Genomic DNA, 12,803 nt, shown 5'->3' on the forward strand with positions numbered 1-12,803 from the left:
ATATAAAATTGAATTATCACGTGAACAATTAAACTGTGATTAAAATTGTGCATTACCACAATATAATATATGATTTTTTTTTTAAAAAAAATAACTAGTGAACAAACAAACAAACAAGTCTATGCCCAAATTTGTACATCATAAAGCCAAAATCCATGTCAATAGTGGACTTATAAAGTGAGTTAGTGGATAAAATAATTCATCCATTTTTAAGCTATATATATGCTTCTATAATGATTGTTTCAAAATATGCCAAAAACTCGACATATCCATGTTTATTGCCAATGGTCAAAAGGCCCAAGAAAATTACCACAAACTTGTAAATTTGAGTCGAACTCGACAATTGAGCACATGTACAATACAACACAATTATTTTCAAAATTCCAATCTTATTTGACGTATAAGGAATGGAACTATTTTTCCCTAAGGTATAATAATATAGGTATTTGTTATAAAACATATTTTCTTCAAAATAATGGATATTAAGATTATATGTACATTTTCCTTGACATTTTTTCGAGTCGTTTACTCAGTCTAATATTTTATTATTTATCAAACTTGAATCGATCAAATGATTTTTCTTCAAGTTTAATATTTGAACAAGTGATCTTTTCCCTAAGATGTAACACATGATGATACAATTACAATACCTTTTTGGGATTCTTTTATTCAAGATTCAATCAATCTCTACACGAATATTAGAAGGAAAAAACACATGATCAATCTTTATCTTGCAATGGTTTCTCTTCTGCTCAAAGGTGATGAGTTAAATACCTCCTGCCCGAGCTCGTTTATCTTGTCGATCAAAAGCGTCTTCTCTGTCTCGAGTTGAACCATGTACTCTTCTTGAGTATCATGCAGAGTCTCAAGCTCTCTCAGCGATTTTGAAACACCTTCAAGATCGCTGTCATCAATCAAAGATTGAATCTTGATCATCATCTGCTTCATCTGATGATAAATTCAAGAAGCAGGTCAGTCTTCGTAGAATAATAATTTTGCCAAGTTTTTTCATATGAAACATATTTATGAAAATTGGATAAGGCCATTTGCAATCTTGGATCATGTACCATACTGATTGTTCATGTTCCTCACTATCTTACCTGCTTAGAGATTTTATGGTGCAGTTTAGTTGGGGCCGACTCAGAATCTATGCTTGATTTCTTCTCTAATTCCGGATTTCTTTTGGTAATCTGAATGTGGATTTCACCTCTTTTTACTCCTTGCAGAGGTATCCATTTTTCAGCCATCTGATTCGGAGCTAACATCTGATATTCAACGACACAATCTCCTATATTGGAGGGAGGAAGCAATGCATTATGATCCTTGACATGCAACTCAAGAGGACTACCATCATCGGGGAATTCAAATGTTTGATGCCATTTTGGATCTAGCGTCTTGAATATAACCTTCAAAAACATGGACACACAATAGTAAGCATGCAGTGGCAAGCCTCGAGTGGCAAGATACATGTAAAAGACTCGGACCTCGTACCTTTAGTCCTCCTTTTAAGGTTTCCATAGTTAACACTCACAAATGGATCGCTCGTTCCTCTGAGATCAGCTGCAACAAGATCTCTTGCTTCAATTAGAACAAGTTCAATCCAAGAATTGGCTGAACTACTCGCGTGTGACCCCTAAAAATGCAAAAGAAATTGCAATAAACGTCTCATACTCCAATTTCTCACTATATTGAATATCCAGATGTCTAAAGTTAGCTTAAGCTTTTTGATACATGTACCTTGGAATTTTCAGTATCGGCAACTTTCACAGCTTCTATCTGAAGCTGCAGCTCTCCCGAACTGACTTTTTCGAGGGGAATACATACATCTCTTATGGAACCTTCCACAAGTCCTTCCAAGTTGACTCGAGCACTACCTATGTTCTCATCAGAAAATGTCTCATCCGTACATCTTATCCTCAAATATTCTCCGCCTCCAATCTCATCAAATTCAAACTTTTGATTCCAAATTGGGTTGGAAGAATGTGAAACACTTTTTGTTCTCTGAATAACCTGAATACAAATCATGTATCCAAGAATTTAATGTAACTATCCATGAAATTAAATCAAGTAAAATATCTCGATTAAGAGAGAACGTAAGTTTGAATCTATTAAATAATAATGACTGGTGGCAAAAGGAGAATTAATTGTACTTTCCCATATTGCAATTGAACATAAGGGTCAGATTTCCCCATTTTGTCCTTCACAACAAGATCCTTCCCCTCAACCACCGTAACGTGGATTTTCCTTTCGGTTTTTGGAGAATAATTTGATATCACATTTACTGGATGAAAAGAGCCTCGACCAAAATTAGTAGGGCTATGTGTACCATCGGAAAATTGCCACTCTTTAAGTACAAGCTTCACAGTCAACTGCAAGATAGTTAGGAAAGAATGTCTTAGAAAATTACAGCTTTATCGCATGCACAGATAGTTACAAAGAAGAAACTTTTGATGTTATATCCAGACAGGGTGATTTACCGAGATATCCCTAGTTGTAATAATTGCTATTAAATAACAGGAAATTAACTACACAAAACCCATTGATTCCAAATATGTAGCTAAAGCTTATAATTTACTATTTTCATTTTGTATGAAACTTTTTGTGATCAAACAAGAAGCGGATGATTTCAAATGCGAGGTAAAAACTAAAATCAACACGACGTGACATTACACAAGCAGCTTCATATTCCTCAGAGGTCTTCAAGAATATTAAATTACAAGTAATCGACAAAAAGATTAAAGGCAACAAAAACATACCTCTCCTGAATTAACACCCTCAAACGGAACGGTCATTTCAACTTCTTTTCCACAAAATTCAGCATGCTTGGCCATCACTAGGGAATCAGTCCCGATGGCCCAAAATATGGTTGAATCATCCGGAGCATATCTCATCTGAATTGGATTAGGAGAAAAAGTTTGTCAAAATTGAACACGGATAGCTCAACCATAAATTAAACACACCATGCATAAAACATTACCTTAATCTCGCAGCTTGACAGATAGTCATATTTTACACTTCCAGGAGTGCATTCATAGAGATTGAATTTAACAGTTCCTGCATTGTCATGCAGAATTAGATTGAATGTGGAGCCCCATTTAGGATTCGTTCCCATACTCATTTTTGTTTTCCTAGTTAATTCCTCAAGTTCAACCTCTAAGATTGTCCGAATCTCTGTATTGGAGCTCCCATCTTCAAAAGTGTCTGTCAAAGAGCCCGTTTGTTTCGTGGAAGGGCTGCCCCTAGAATCACTCAGACGAAGTTTACTTGCAGAGACCACTGTAACATATAATACGCCACCCACAGCTTTCTTTTGCAAATCTACAGCTGGCAATGCGAGACACTGGCGTCGAGGTTCGACCATCTTCTTATTCAATGTATCCGTAGCAATTTTAACCTTAAAAAACAAAAATAAAACAGGTATTTTTATAATTGTAGATGCCTAAAATAAGTGTGTGATACGGCTGTCCCTAAATTTTATTAAATTTTCTGGACACATTCTCAACTGGTCTAACACTTTTATGAGAAGAGTACAGTGTTGTGTCTAAATATCCATCGTTAATCTATGCATATAAGAGACAATGAACAATACCAAAGCAACTGTAAAATCAAGTTTTTTTTTATCTTTTTCTTTAATCCGTATAAAAATCAAGTGTTTATCACTACACCGATTTCAACGTTGTTCCACATAACAATTTTATCACCATAGAAAAATTTAAATCACACGGCTGCTTAAGCGCTACAATTTGATCGTTGTTCCACATAAATATGCAAGCAGCCATACAGTCATACAGGACCAGTAAGGCTACTATTTCTCCTCAACCACCACATAGTTGACTGGTATACCAATGAGATATAATGAATCCAAAGACTTTCACATTTATAACGGACATTCTGTCATGCAAAAGACCTAGAACACAGTCAGATGAGATGTAAAGCCATACCAGCCATGAGGAAACTCCTGGTAGCTCGGTTGCGGGCAGAGACTGGCTTCCACCACTTCCAAAAGCAACACCAATTCGCACTTCAGGAATTGATACAAATGAGTATACAATCGCTTTTCCATCTAATACAGGCACCAAAAGCAGCTGAAAACACAAATTACAAAAGAGCACATCAGAGATAAACATCATATCATACTTATTAAAAGCGGGACCATAAAAGATGGAAGAAGATGTGTCATTTAAAAAATTGCACAAGAATATTCATGACTGGGAAAACAAGATTATTATATAGCACGTACATCACCCTTGACGTGGATGCTATTCACAATTATTCTAGCTGTTCCCATCAGAGGCGTTGTCAATTTTGCAAACAACAGGATATTAATGTCAGTTGTGTCCCAGTCGAAACCCAAACGCATGACTCGCTGTTTGAAGCATTAACCAATAACAGAAAAAATAAGTAACGAGGATAAGGAAAAATCAAAGATGCTTTATTCTATCAACAAAATGAATAAGATTTATCATGATTTTTTCTGATTTGCTAATCTTATAGATATAGACTCGGGTATTACCTAATCAATCAAAGCGACAACTGAAAAATAAAATTCATAGGAATGATAATACAAATACGTGAATATGAAACACTTAGCTGTGCCATTTGAAACCATCGTTTTCAACTTAAAATACAGTAAACTGTGTGTTAGAAAGGAGACTGCACGAAACATCGAAGAAAATAGTGAGTCTCACAAACTATTGCCACTGAATCAACAAAAGTTGATTTCAACCTAAACCTGTTGCAGACAACATAAAATATGTTGTGTTCTAAAGAAGGTTAACTACATAAATGAACGACTTAAAACTAAAAAGTATGTCAAACCTGATCACCTGAAGTTGTCCAGCGGATTCCTTGCAGACCAAGTAATGGAGGACGTGCACCAAGTGAAAATTCTTGTAACTCGATCTTTTCCTGCCAAAGTGTAATCGCACTATCAGCTATCCTTTTACAGCAGTTATTTGCCAAAAATTCCTTCATGTGATGTGACAAAAAACATACTTACGATTAGCTTTGATTTCCGATGCTTCAAGCGTCTCTGCACATAAAAAGATGAAAAGCAATAGCATATAAGAAACAATTTAGGACCAAAACTGCTACGCTTATGATGTCTGATAAAGAAAAAGGATGCCAAAATAATTAGTAGAAATAAAAAGTCTGTATTGAACCAAAAAACTACCCTAAAAACTTACGGCCAATTATAGAGTTTTCTTTCAATATTAATACTTGTGAAAACATTCATGGATGAAAGCCAGCAGTAATGCTGTCCTAAAATGTCGTTGAGAACAGATAGTCACCTCAATAATAGATGAAAACCGTGAAGACAGCTTTGGGTTGATATAGTTTGGCCAAATATCAATCAACAGCTTGTTCAACCATTCACATTGTTCTAAAGGAGTTACTGGCTGTGCGGACATAAAAAGAGCAGGTGCATTGTCAAATGCAAAAAAATAAATAAGCTCAAGCACACAGAAATAAAGGGTTTCACACACATGCACGCGCACGCACGCACGTATATATAGACACACAATAGATATGGAAATAAGCAGGAAAGTTACCGAAGCATGTAAAGTCAAATGCATCCATTTCTTATTCAAGTCTTCATCTAATATTCGGTGTCGATAACTTCCATACTACAAAATATAGAAAGTATGAGCCAATTTATAAGCTTGTTATCCACAGTGTCTGCTAAAACAGGAGCCTTGACAAAACAAGTTGTTAGAATTGGATGACAGATAAATACCGGGTTACATTTGGCAAATCAGCGATCATAACTACTATGTTTAATGTGAAATTATAGCAAATTCGTATTTCATCACATCTGCTGTCATTTAATATTCAAGTGTAACTTGAATAGCATGTTCCTAAACGTATCGAAAATCAAGACCAAAAGCAATTTTTTAATCCTGTTTACCATCATGTAAAATAGATCAAGTCTAAGCAACTAAGGTATATACTGAAACCATATCAATAATTTGCTCAAAAGAAAAACTTGCGAGCATAATCTCAAATACCCAAACATAAAAAGGGGGGCTACGAGAAAACAGTATTCACTGCATTCGAACTCCTTTCAAGTAGGGCAAAGCAAGAAAAGACCGAATCGATTAGCAATTATTTATACACTCACTTCAGATAATAATGATGTACTCGATACTTGAAAAAGTGAAGTTTTTATGATAACCTCTCACCCCGGTAAATAACTAGTCCAGAATAGCCGTATAAACCATAAGTCACAATCCAAATAAAGGTATGCTGGTAAAAACATCTTTTCTTCGTTCAGAATCAGTTCTACGGTACAAGTTTTGATAATGATAAATCATGAAAACAATTTGAAATTATTGACTTTAAACGATTACAAGCATCTTCAGTGAAACTAGTCACAATAATTTAAGACATGTTAAAAGATTAAGACATATATTTTCAATTCAAAAACAGTTTTGAAAAAACTTTTCATAAAAAAAGAAAAAGAAGAACTGTTTAAGAATATATATATGACAACCAGGAACGCATAATCTACAACAAAAATAAGACGGAAAATAACGGTTGCTAAAATTACCTGAATTGTGACCCAAACGGCAAGAATAAGAGCAATCCAATTGGAGAGAGGAAAAAACCATTTCTCAAAGGTCCAAAGAACCAGCAACAGAGGAACTACGAGTGGAAGCAGAGGCTTTTCATCCAACATCTTGTTCGAGAATTCTAAAGCACCATTCCAATCCAAAGCTCTCATTTTTACCCCACCCATCTAAGTATTTCGCAAAAAAAAAGATATGTGAAATTCGACAAATTGCCAAGACTGTCGCTTTTCTTGAAGATCTATCATAGCTTTAAAAGATATTAAAACGAAGAGGGTTGCCCTTAAAGAAGGAAACACAAACGATTAAACGAATCTTGTTCTCATCTTAAAAATCATTAATCTGATAATTAATACCGACTAATAACGATCCAACAGTCGAGAAAACGCAAAAAGGAGCCAAATTTTGCAGTACGTGCCTGTGTGTGGCGTTCTGATTATGCAGGCCGAGTCAAGAACAAGAGGTCCAAGTCAACAAAAGGATGTTCAACAATTAAATAACAAGATTACAGAATTAAGACAACAGTAGTAAAATATGGATTTTTCTACGTTGCTCGTAAAATATGTAAGATTATAATAATTCACCACCTTATTACACGTGCAGTTGTTTTGCCTGTCCCTTTTTAGTTTTTCCTAGATTCTTAACCCAACAAATCAAGCAAACAACGTAGCTTCGCATCATCACCCCCAGCAACTAATGATTTAATCAATACCCATTTTGTAGTAAAAAATTATTATTATGACCGAGTCAAGTAACGTATTATGTGATTAAAACGAAATGCTCCTGGTAATATCTACGTGGGTTGGAGAATAAAACGAGAGAATCAATCCCATGGGAATCACCGGATTCTTCAAGAAATGCAAGGTTTGCCCTGCGACTATTTCAAGGTGGCGGTGGGTTTTGGTAATAATAGTATAAATTTGGTAAAAATGGATTTTCAACAAAAACAGATCCAATCCAGCTTTAGCATATGTAGTATTTTGGTATGATTCTAATATGTTGGATTAATTTAATGTCCAAATTATCCGTACCATAAAAACAACAAGTTACGAGATGAAGGGTGAAATATTAAGAATAAATAAACATGATTGAGAAATAATAATTAAGGCATTTAAAATTTAGATTTATTTAAGTCTGGCACCAAAGTGTCAAATTTAAGATAAGATTCAATTAAAAATGATAGTATTTAAGTTTATTAATTATTTTTTAAAAAAATAATTCTTTTAAAAAAAATTCAATCAAATTTAAATAATTTTTAGCAAAAATATTATCATTCTTCGGCCATATTTAATAAATTTGGTTAGCGTGGGTTTAAATTCAGAGGTTTGTCCAGTATGAATCGAAGGGTAAAAAAAAATTCTTAAAATGAACTAGATGGCTTTGATTTTATTTTTATTTTTTAACTTTCTTTTCTACTGTAATGTATTGGTGTTGATCACTTTATCCAAATCAATTGCATTTATGCCTACGAAATGCTCTAAATTGATATTTCTGGTCATATCAGGCTTATATGTCTCTTTTTACGCTTAAATTGCTAATATTTCAATCTCATATGTTGTTTTGGATTCTTTTTTATTTTTGTTTTGGTTGAAAAGATGGAATTTTTTGGCTTAGTTTATGCTACATCGGGAGTGTTTCTCCTTATGTTCTAATAACATTAGACCACATGAGTCTCTCACATTTTTATGAAAGTTAACATATAATGATCTAATTGCTAACATTTGACCACATCGTAGAAGGAGAAATACTTCAAATATACATAGAATAATCCGAATATTTGTATGTTGGTGTGATAAGTAAATGCAATGGGAACTCATGTAGCAAGAGATAAGACTCTGTCTAGTCTTGATGTAGATTCTAGGTTTAATTAGTTAGTTTTTGACAAATTATTTGGTATCACTTTGCCATGTTGTCCAAATTATTGTAAAAATAGTTTTCTTCATTATTTTTGTGGTGTTTTCTTTCAAACTGTCTAAAATGGATTTGAGACTTTCGGGCTATGGTTCTCAAGGCTTATTAAGGTTTGATTAATTCGAATCAAACTCAAATTTGAGTCATTTCGAGCTATAGATAAATTATGTTCACATAGAAGTTTCAAAAATTCAAACCCAACTCGTGATCGACAGCCAAAATTAGTTGTATTTTGAAACTCCAAATCGAATTCAGATATCTTATATATTTTTCGAGTTTGGACTCAAATATTCACACTTCTATACTGCTACCCGTAATTCAGAGTCAACATTTTTATATTTTATATTTCGATAGATTGGAATCGACCATCCCTTTTTCCTAGAGCACGTGGTAAATAGCGTAACAATATTCGAACTACGAAAATTACAAGTCCAAGAGAATTCCGAGCCCTCATTTTACAGGCTATGTTTGGCTGGGCTCTCTCAAAAGTCCAATTTCTTATTTGAGGAAATATTGTCTCTCTCTCTGTTTTTTAAAAAAAGAATGTAATTAACATTTTATAGCCTGCAGTTCCTTAGTATTAATATTCTCGAATAAAAGTTACATGATTTTATAAATAAATTAGCGATTATCTTTTTTCCCCCTAAAAATATTATAAGAATTTAGTGTCTCATTTTTTAAACATTACATATTTATTTTAAAAAATTAACAAACAATTATAAATATCATATACATTGTAGATATTTTCAACTATAAAAATAAAACGAATAAGGATATTTATTGCACGTGAAAATGGCTCAAAAGTCATTCTGGAAGTGCAAGGACCACATGCTCTGTTCAACTTTCGACTTTTCCACTCAATTGGGGAAAGATGACGAGACACTAGTCCCGTTCCAGCATCACTCTAGATTTAGCCTGCACCACCGATCCAATTATTGTCTTCAAGCTCCAACTTTATGGCAACAAATAATTTTTAAAAAAACTACAATTTTGGCCGTATATAAATTTTTTCCTCCCATTTTAGTTTTTATGTTGTTCAATCTCAGTTTTGGTCATGTATTTTTCAATTTTCACAATTTCAATCTTTTTCACCGAAAGTTTTGATATGACACTACACACATCAACGTCATGCTTGAATCACGTAAACGCCACATATATACAACATCATAGGCACATCAGATAAAATATTAAATTGCAAAAATCACAAAAAATATGATTTAAGATTGAAATGTAACAACACATGATAAAAACTCATAATCATCCTATTTATCCAAATATATTTTGTATTTTGGATTTTATCTAAATAAAGAAATCCATGCATTTAATTAACATTGTATTAAGTGTGTGTATACTAAATCTACATATATGAAAGCATGAATAAATTTTTTTGGGCCTGTTTTTGCCCGGTTGCCGGTCAAAGAATATGCACGTGTCTTACGTTGCTTTCTCCAACGAAGCAAGAGCTTGTGCTGTCAAGGGCGCTTCGGTTTTCTCCATATCTTCGTTCTTCTTCGACTCCATCTGCCTGCAATCATTTTCTCTCAATCGTACTCTACTCGCATGGGCATTAGTTATAGCGACTTCGACCGTTAAAGGGTGCAAACTTGTGCAATCAGGAAACCTCAGGTCGCTCATAGTCCGCGCGCCGCTTGCAACCAACAGCTCCAGATTCCAGATCCTACCCAAGAGCTACAAACAGAGTTTTATACTATCAATCCTCAATTAAAGCTTACCCACGACGCGAAGATGACAACTAATTAGCTAGGAGTGGAGGAGTACGAGGAAGAAGGAGAGGTTTCGCTTTCATCGGATTCAGAAATCGGGGAGACGTTTGATTACTTGGATTTGATAGATGATGCGAAGGTTGGACGCTCGGCGGTTCTTTCAATCTGCTACATATGAGGCGCCCCAATGCTCATGGCGGGCTCCATCCCGGCCTAACACCTCCTCACTCCAACCTGTATCCAATAAATTTCATAAACTTTCGAGTCATATCAAGGCGTCACCTTTGGAGGTGCGAATGAATTGTTTGATGATATTTGTGGGTTTTGCCTGTTAGGTTGAAAGACTGGATTTTTTTGGTGCTTGTTCCTTGGCTTTCTGAATTCTGGAATGCATTTTGTGGTTTATAGGATTATGAGCTATTCTTGAGACATCAAGTGATTGGAATTTTTTATTTTTTTGAAATTTGTAGTGATTCAGGGAGAGCGTTAAGGTTCTCAGTTTTATCTAACAAAAAAATGGTTTACGTCATAATATTTCTCATTTCTTTTTCAGCCCATGTTTTAACCATTTATCTAGGATTGTGCTTGCAGTATCCATATGTGAACCTTATGCTAAGCCTCTTGCTTTGTTAGTTGCTACTTTATTGTTGATATGTCTGGGAGGAATAGCGCTTCTTGGAGTTACCGATGACCATTTAGCTGATTCCCTTTAGCTTTCTTGGACTTATGTAGCTGCCTCAGGGAATCATGCAAATTCTAAAGGCATAAGTTCTCATCTTGTTTTTGTTTCCATTAGTTTTGGTGGGATGCTATATTTGCAATGATGCTTGGCATTGTTTCTGATGCTATTTCTGAGAAGTTTGGCTCACTCGAGAAAGGAAAAAGTGAATCCGTGGAGAAAAATCACACTCTCATCCTTGGGTGGAATGATAAGTCGGTATGTATACCCACTCTCTGGAATGGGTATTTGAATTCTTATGTGGTAGTCTTGTTTGATTCATTTGCGTGAAAGTGATGAACTTCTTGTTTCTTTAGAATCTGCACACCCAGTAAGATTCGGTTTTGAAATAAGTGTTTGCTCTAACATCGGTTAATCCGAGCTTCAACGTGTGGCATTAGTTTGCGGTTTCACCAAAGCTTCCACGTATTGGAGTTCATAATTTTGTGTCAGTAACTGCAGACTAGCATTAAGAAAAAAATTATTTACTTTTTGGCCACCATGAACTTCATATTTCTTGATTCTGTAAGAATTTACGTTGCAGTTGTTTGTTTGTTGATTTAGGCAAAAGCTTCATTGAATTCAGGTGCAAAATCCAAATTATTATATTGGTTGTTGAATGTTTATTTGCCAATTCTGCAGGATTATCCATTCCATCGGTTTGTGTTGTCAAACTCTAAGCACACGCAATGACCAGCATTACGGTGGGTCCATCCCTTACCTCCTTCACAACAAACATAACCAGGACACATAATAAATTTTCAAGCACCAGTCTCGCAAATGGTCGAGGCATACGAGCTATGAGGATAGAGAAGTCACTGGAGGAGCTCTACAACGTGAGAGTGGAAAGGAAGGTGTCAAAAGACAGGTTATCGGAGCTTGGTGTTTCGAGGTGGTCTGTGTGGAAGACAGGGAAATGCAGGATTCCGTGGGACTGGCACGTCGATCAGCTGGTTTATGTCGAGGAAGGGGAAGTGAGGGTCGTGCCTCAAGGGAGCAAGCAGTACATGCAATTCTTGGCTGGGGACTTGATTCGGTATCCAAAATGGCTTGAAGCAGATCTTTACTTCAATGATTTTTATCAGGAGCGTTATAGCTTCCGAGCTTACGGTGATGATTAGTATGAATGCTACATGTTCTTCAATGCAACGCAGATTGTCTGTGGTATTTCTTTTATAAAAACAAAATACGTTCGTACTTCGTATCGTTCCTTCAATATATTGATCTTTTTGGCAAGAAATCATCAAATAATTGCTAAAAATTAGGATATTGCCGAGTCTCGTGCCAAAATTTGAGAGAATCGTGTGAAATTCCTAGAATAAATTTGATAAAAGTTTTAAATCCTTAACTCTTTTAAATATATGTGTGTGTTTGCATGTACATCTTTTCCAACTTTAAACCTTCAGAGCTTACAAATTTAGTAAATTTGTGAATTTCCATAGCTGAAATGTCATAGTATACCTAAACACATCATGCATGTATAAACCCATTCATATTACTTTCTGTAAATTATAACTTGGCTTTTATCATTATCTACCTAATACTAAACTTATTAACCATAACATATAGAAAAAAAACACCTATATAAATTCGTGACTAAATTTTTTTAAATCAAATATCAAATTGTACTAAACTTTTTGAAAATATGATTATAGCATCAATATATTTGTCTACTTACTAAGTTAATATTCAAGATCTTCTTAGTTGCAAATTTATTCACATGTGGATTATAAATCGTAGATCCATTAGCTTCAACAATGTCATTAAGTGTGAATCTTTACGGCCACTACCATGAATTAAATATGAATAATTTATTTTCGAATTTATAATAACTTATTTATGGAGTAGATATTTGATTAGATTTTAAGCTGAGCATATACT

At 34.6% G+C, this 12,803-nt stretch overlaps 2 protein-coding genes across 3 annotated transcripts; one reads left to right on the forward strand and one right to left on the reverse strand.

Annotated features, from left to right (window-relative positions):
- Positions 1-636: 636 nt before the first annotated feature.
- Positions 637-7,087, reverse strand: LOC140978005 (synaptotagmin-5-like). Of its 2 annotated transcripts, XM_073442717.1 has the most exons (15): positions 6,984-7,087; positions 6,551-6,739; positions 5,553-5,627; positions 5,292-5,399; positions 5,000-5,032; positions 4,819-4,908; positions 4,241-4,366; positions 3,942-4,085; positions 2,978-3,394; positions 2,757-2,891; positions 2,151-2,369; positions 1,738-2,010; positions 1,494-1,633; positions 1,101-1,407; positions 637-948 (listed from the first exon to the last, which is right to left on the reverse strand). In XM_073442717.1, exons 2-15 carry the CDS (start codon positions 6,737-6,739, stop codon positions 727-729), a joined length of 2,478 nt encoding a protein of 825 aa, XP_073298818.1. In that variant the 5' UTR covers positions 6,984-7,087; the 3' UTR covers positions 637-726. The 2 variants fall into 2 exon arrangements, with proteins under 2 accessions (XP_073298818.1, XP_073298819.1); XM_073442718.1 differs by lacking the exon at positions 637-948 and having other exon boundaries at positions 1,141-1,406; positions 1,492-1,633; positions 6,551-7,078.
- A 4,524-nt stretch (positions 7,088-11,611) lies between these two features.
- On the forward strand, positions 11,612-12,043 carry LOC140979165 (uncharacterized). Its single transcript, XM_073444502.1, has one exon. It carries the CDS (start codon positions 11,612-11,614, stop codon positions 12,041-12,043), a length of 432 nt encoding a protein of 143 aa, XP_073300603.1.
- Positions 12,044-12,803: the final 760 nt, after the last annotated feature.

The sequence above is a fragment of the Primulina huaijiensis genome, chromosome 6 (genome assembly GCF_012295235.1).
Source record: "Primulina huaijiensis isolate GDHJ02 chromosome 6, ASM1229523v2, whole genome shotgun sequence".
Lineage (NCBI taxonomy): Eukaryota > Viridiplantae > Streptophyta > Magnoliopsida > Lamiales > Gesneriaceae > Primulina > Primulina huaijiensis.

Coding starts and splice junctions, on each gene's coding strand:
- LOC140978005 (XM_073442717.1), bottom strand. CDS start 6,739: ATGGGTGGGGTAAAAATGAGAGCTTTGGATTGGAATGGTGCTTTAGAA. Junction 3,395..3,941: donor CAGGAGTTTCCTCATGGCTG/GTATGGCTTTAC, acceptor TTGTTTTTTAAG/GTTAAAATTGCTACGGATAC. Junction 1,408..1,493: donor AACCTTAAAAGGAGGACTAA/AGGTACGAGGTC, acceptor CATGTTTTTGAA/GGTTATATTCAAGACGCTAG.
- LOC140979165 (XM_073444502.1), top strand. CDS start 11,612: ATGACCAGCATTACGGTGGGTCCATCCCTTACCTCCTTCACAACAAAC.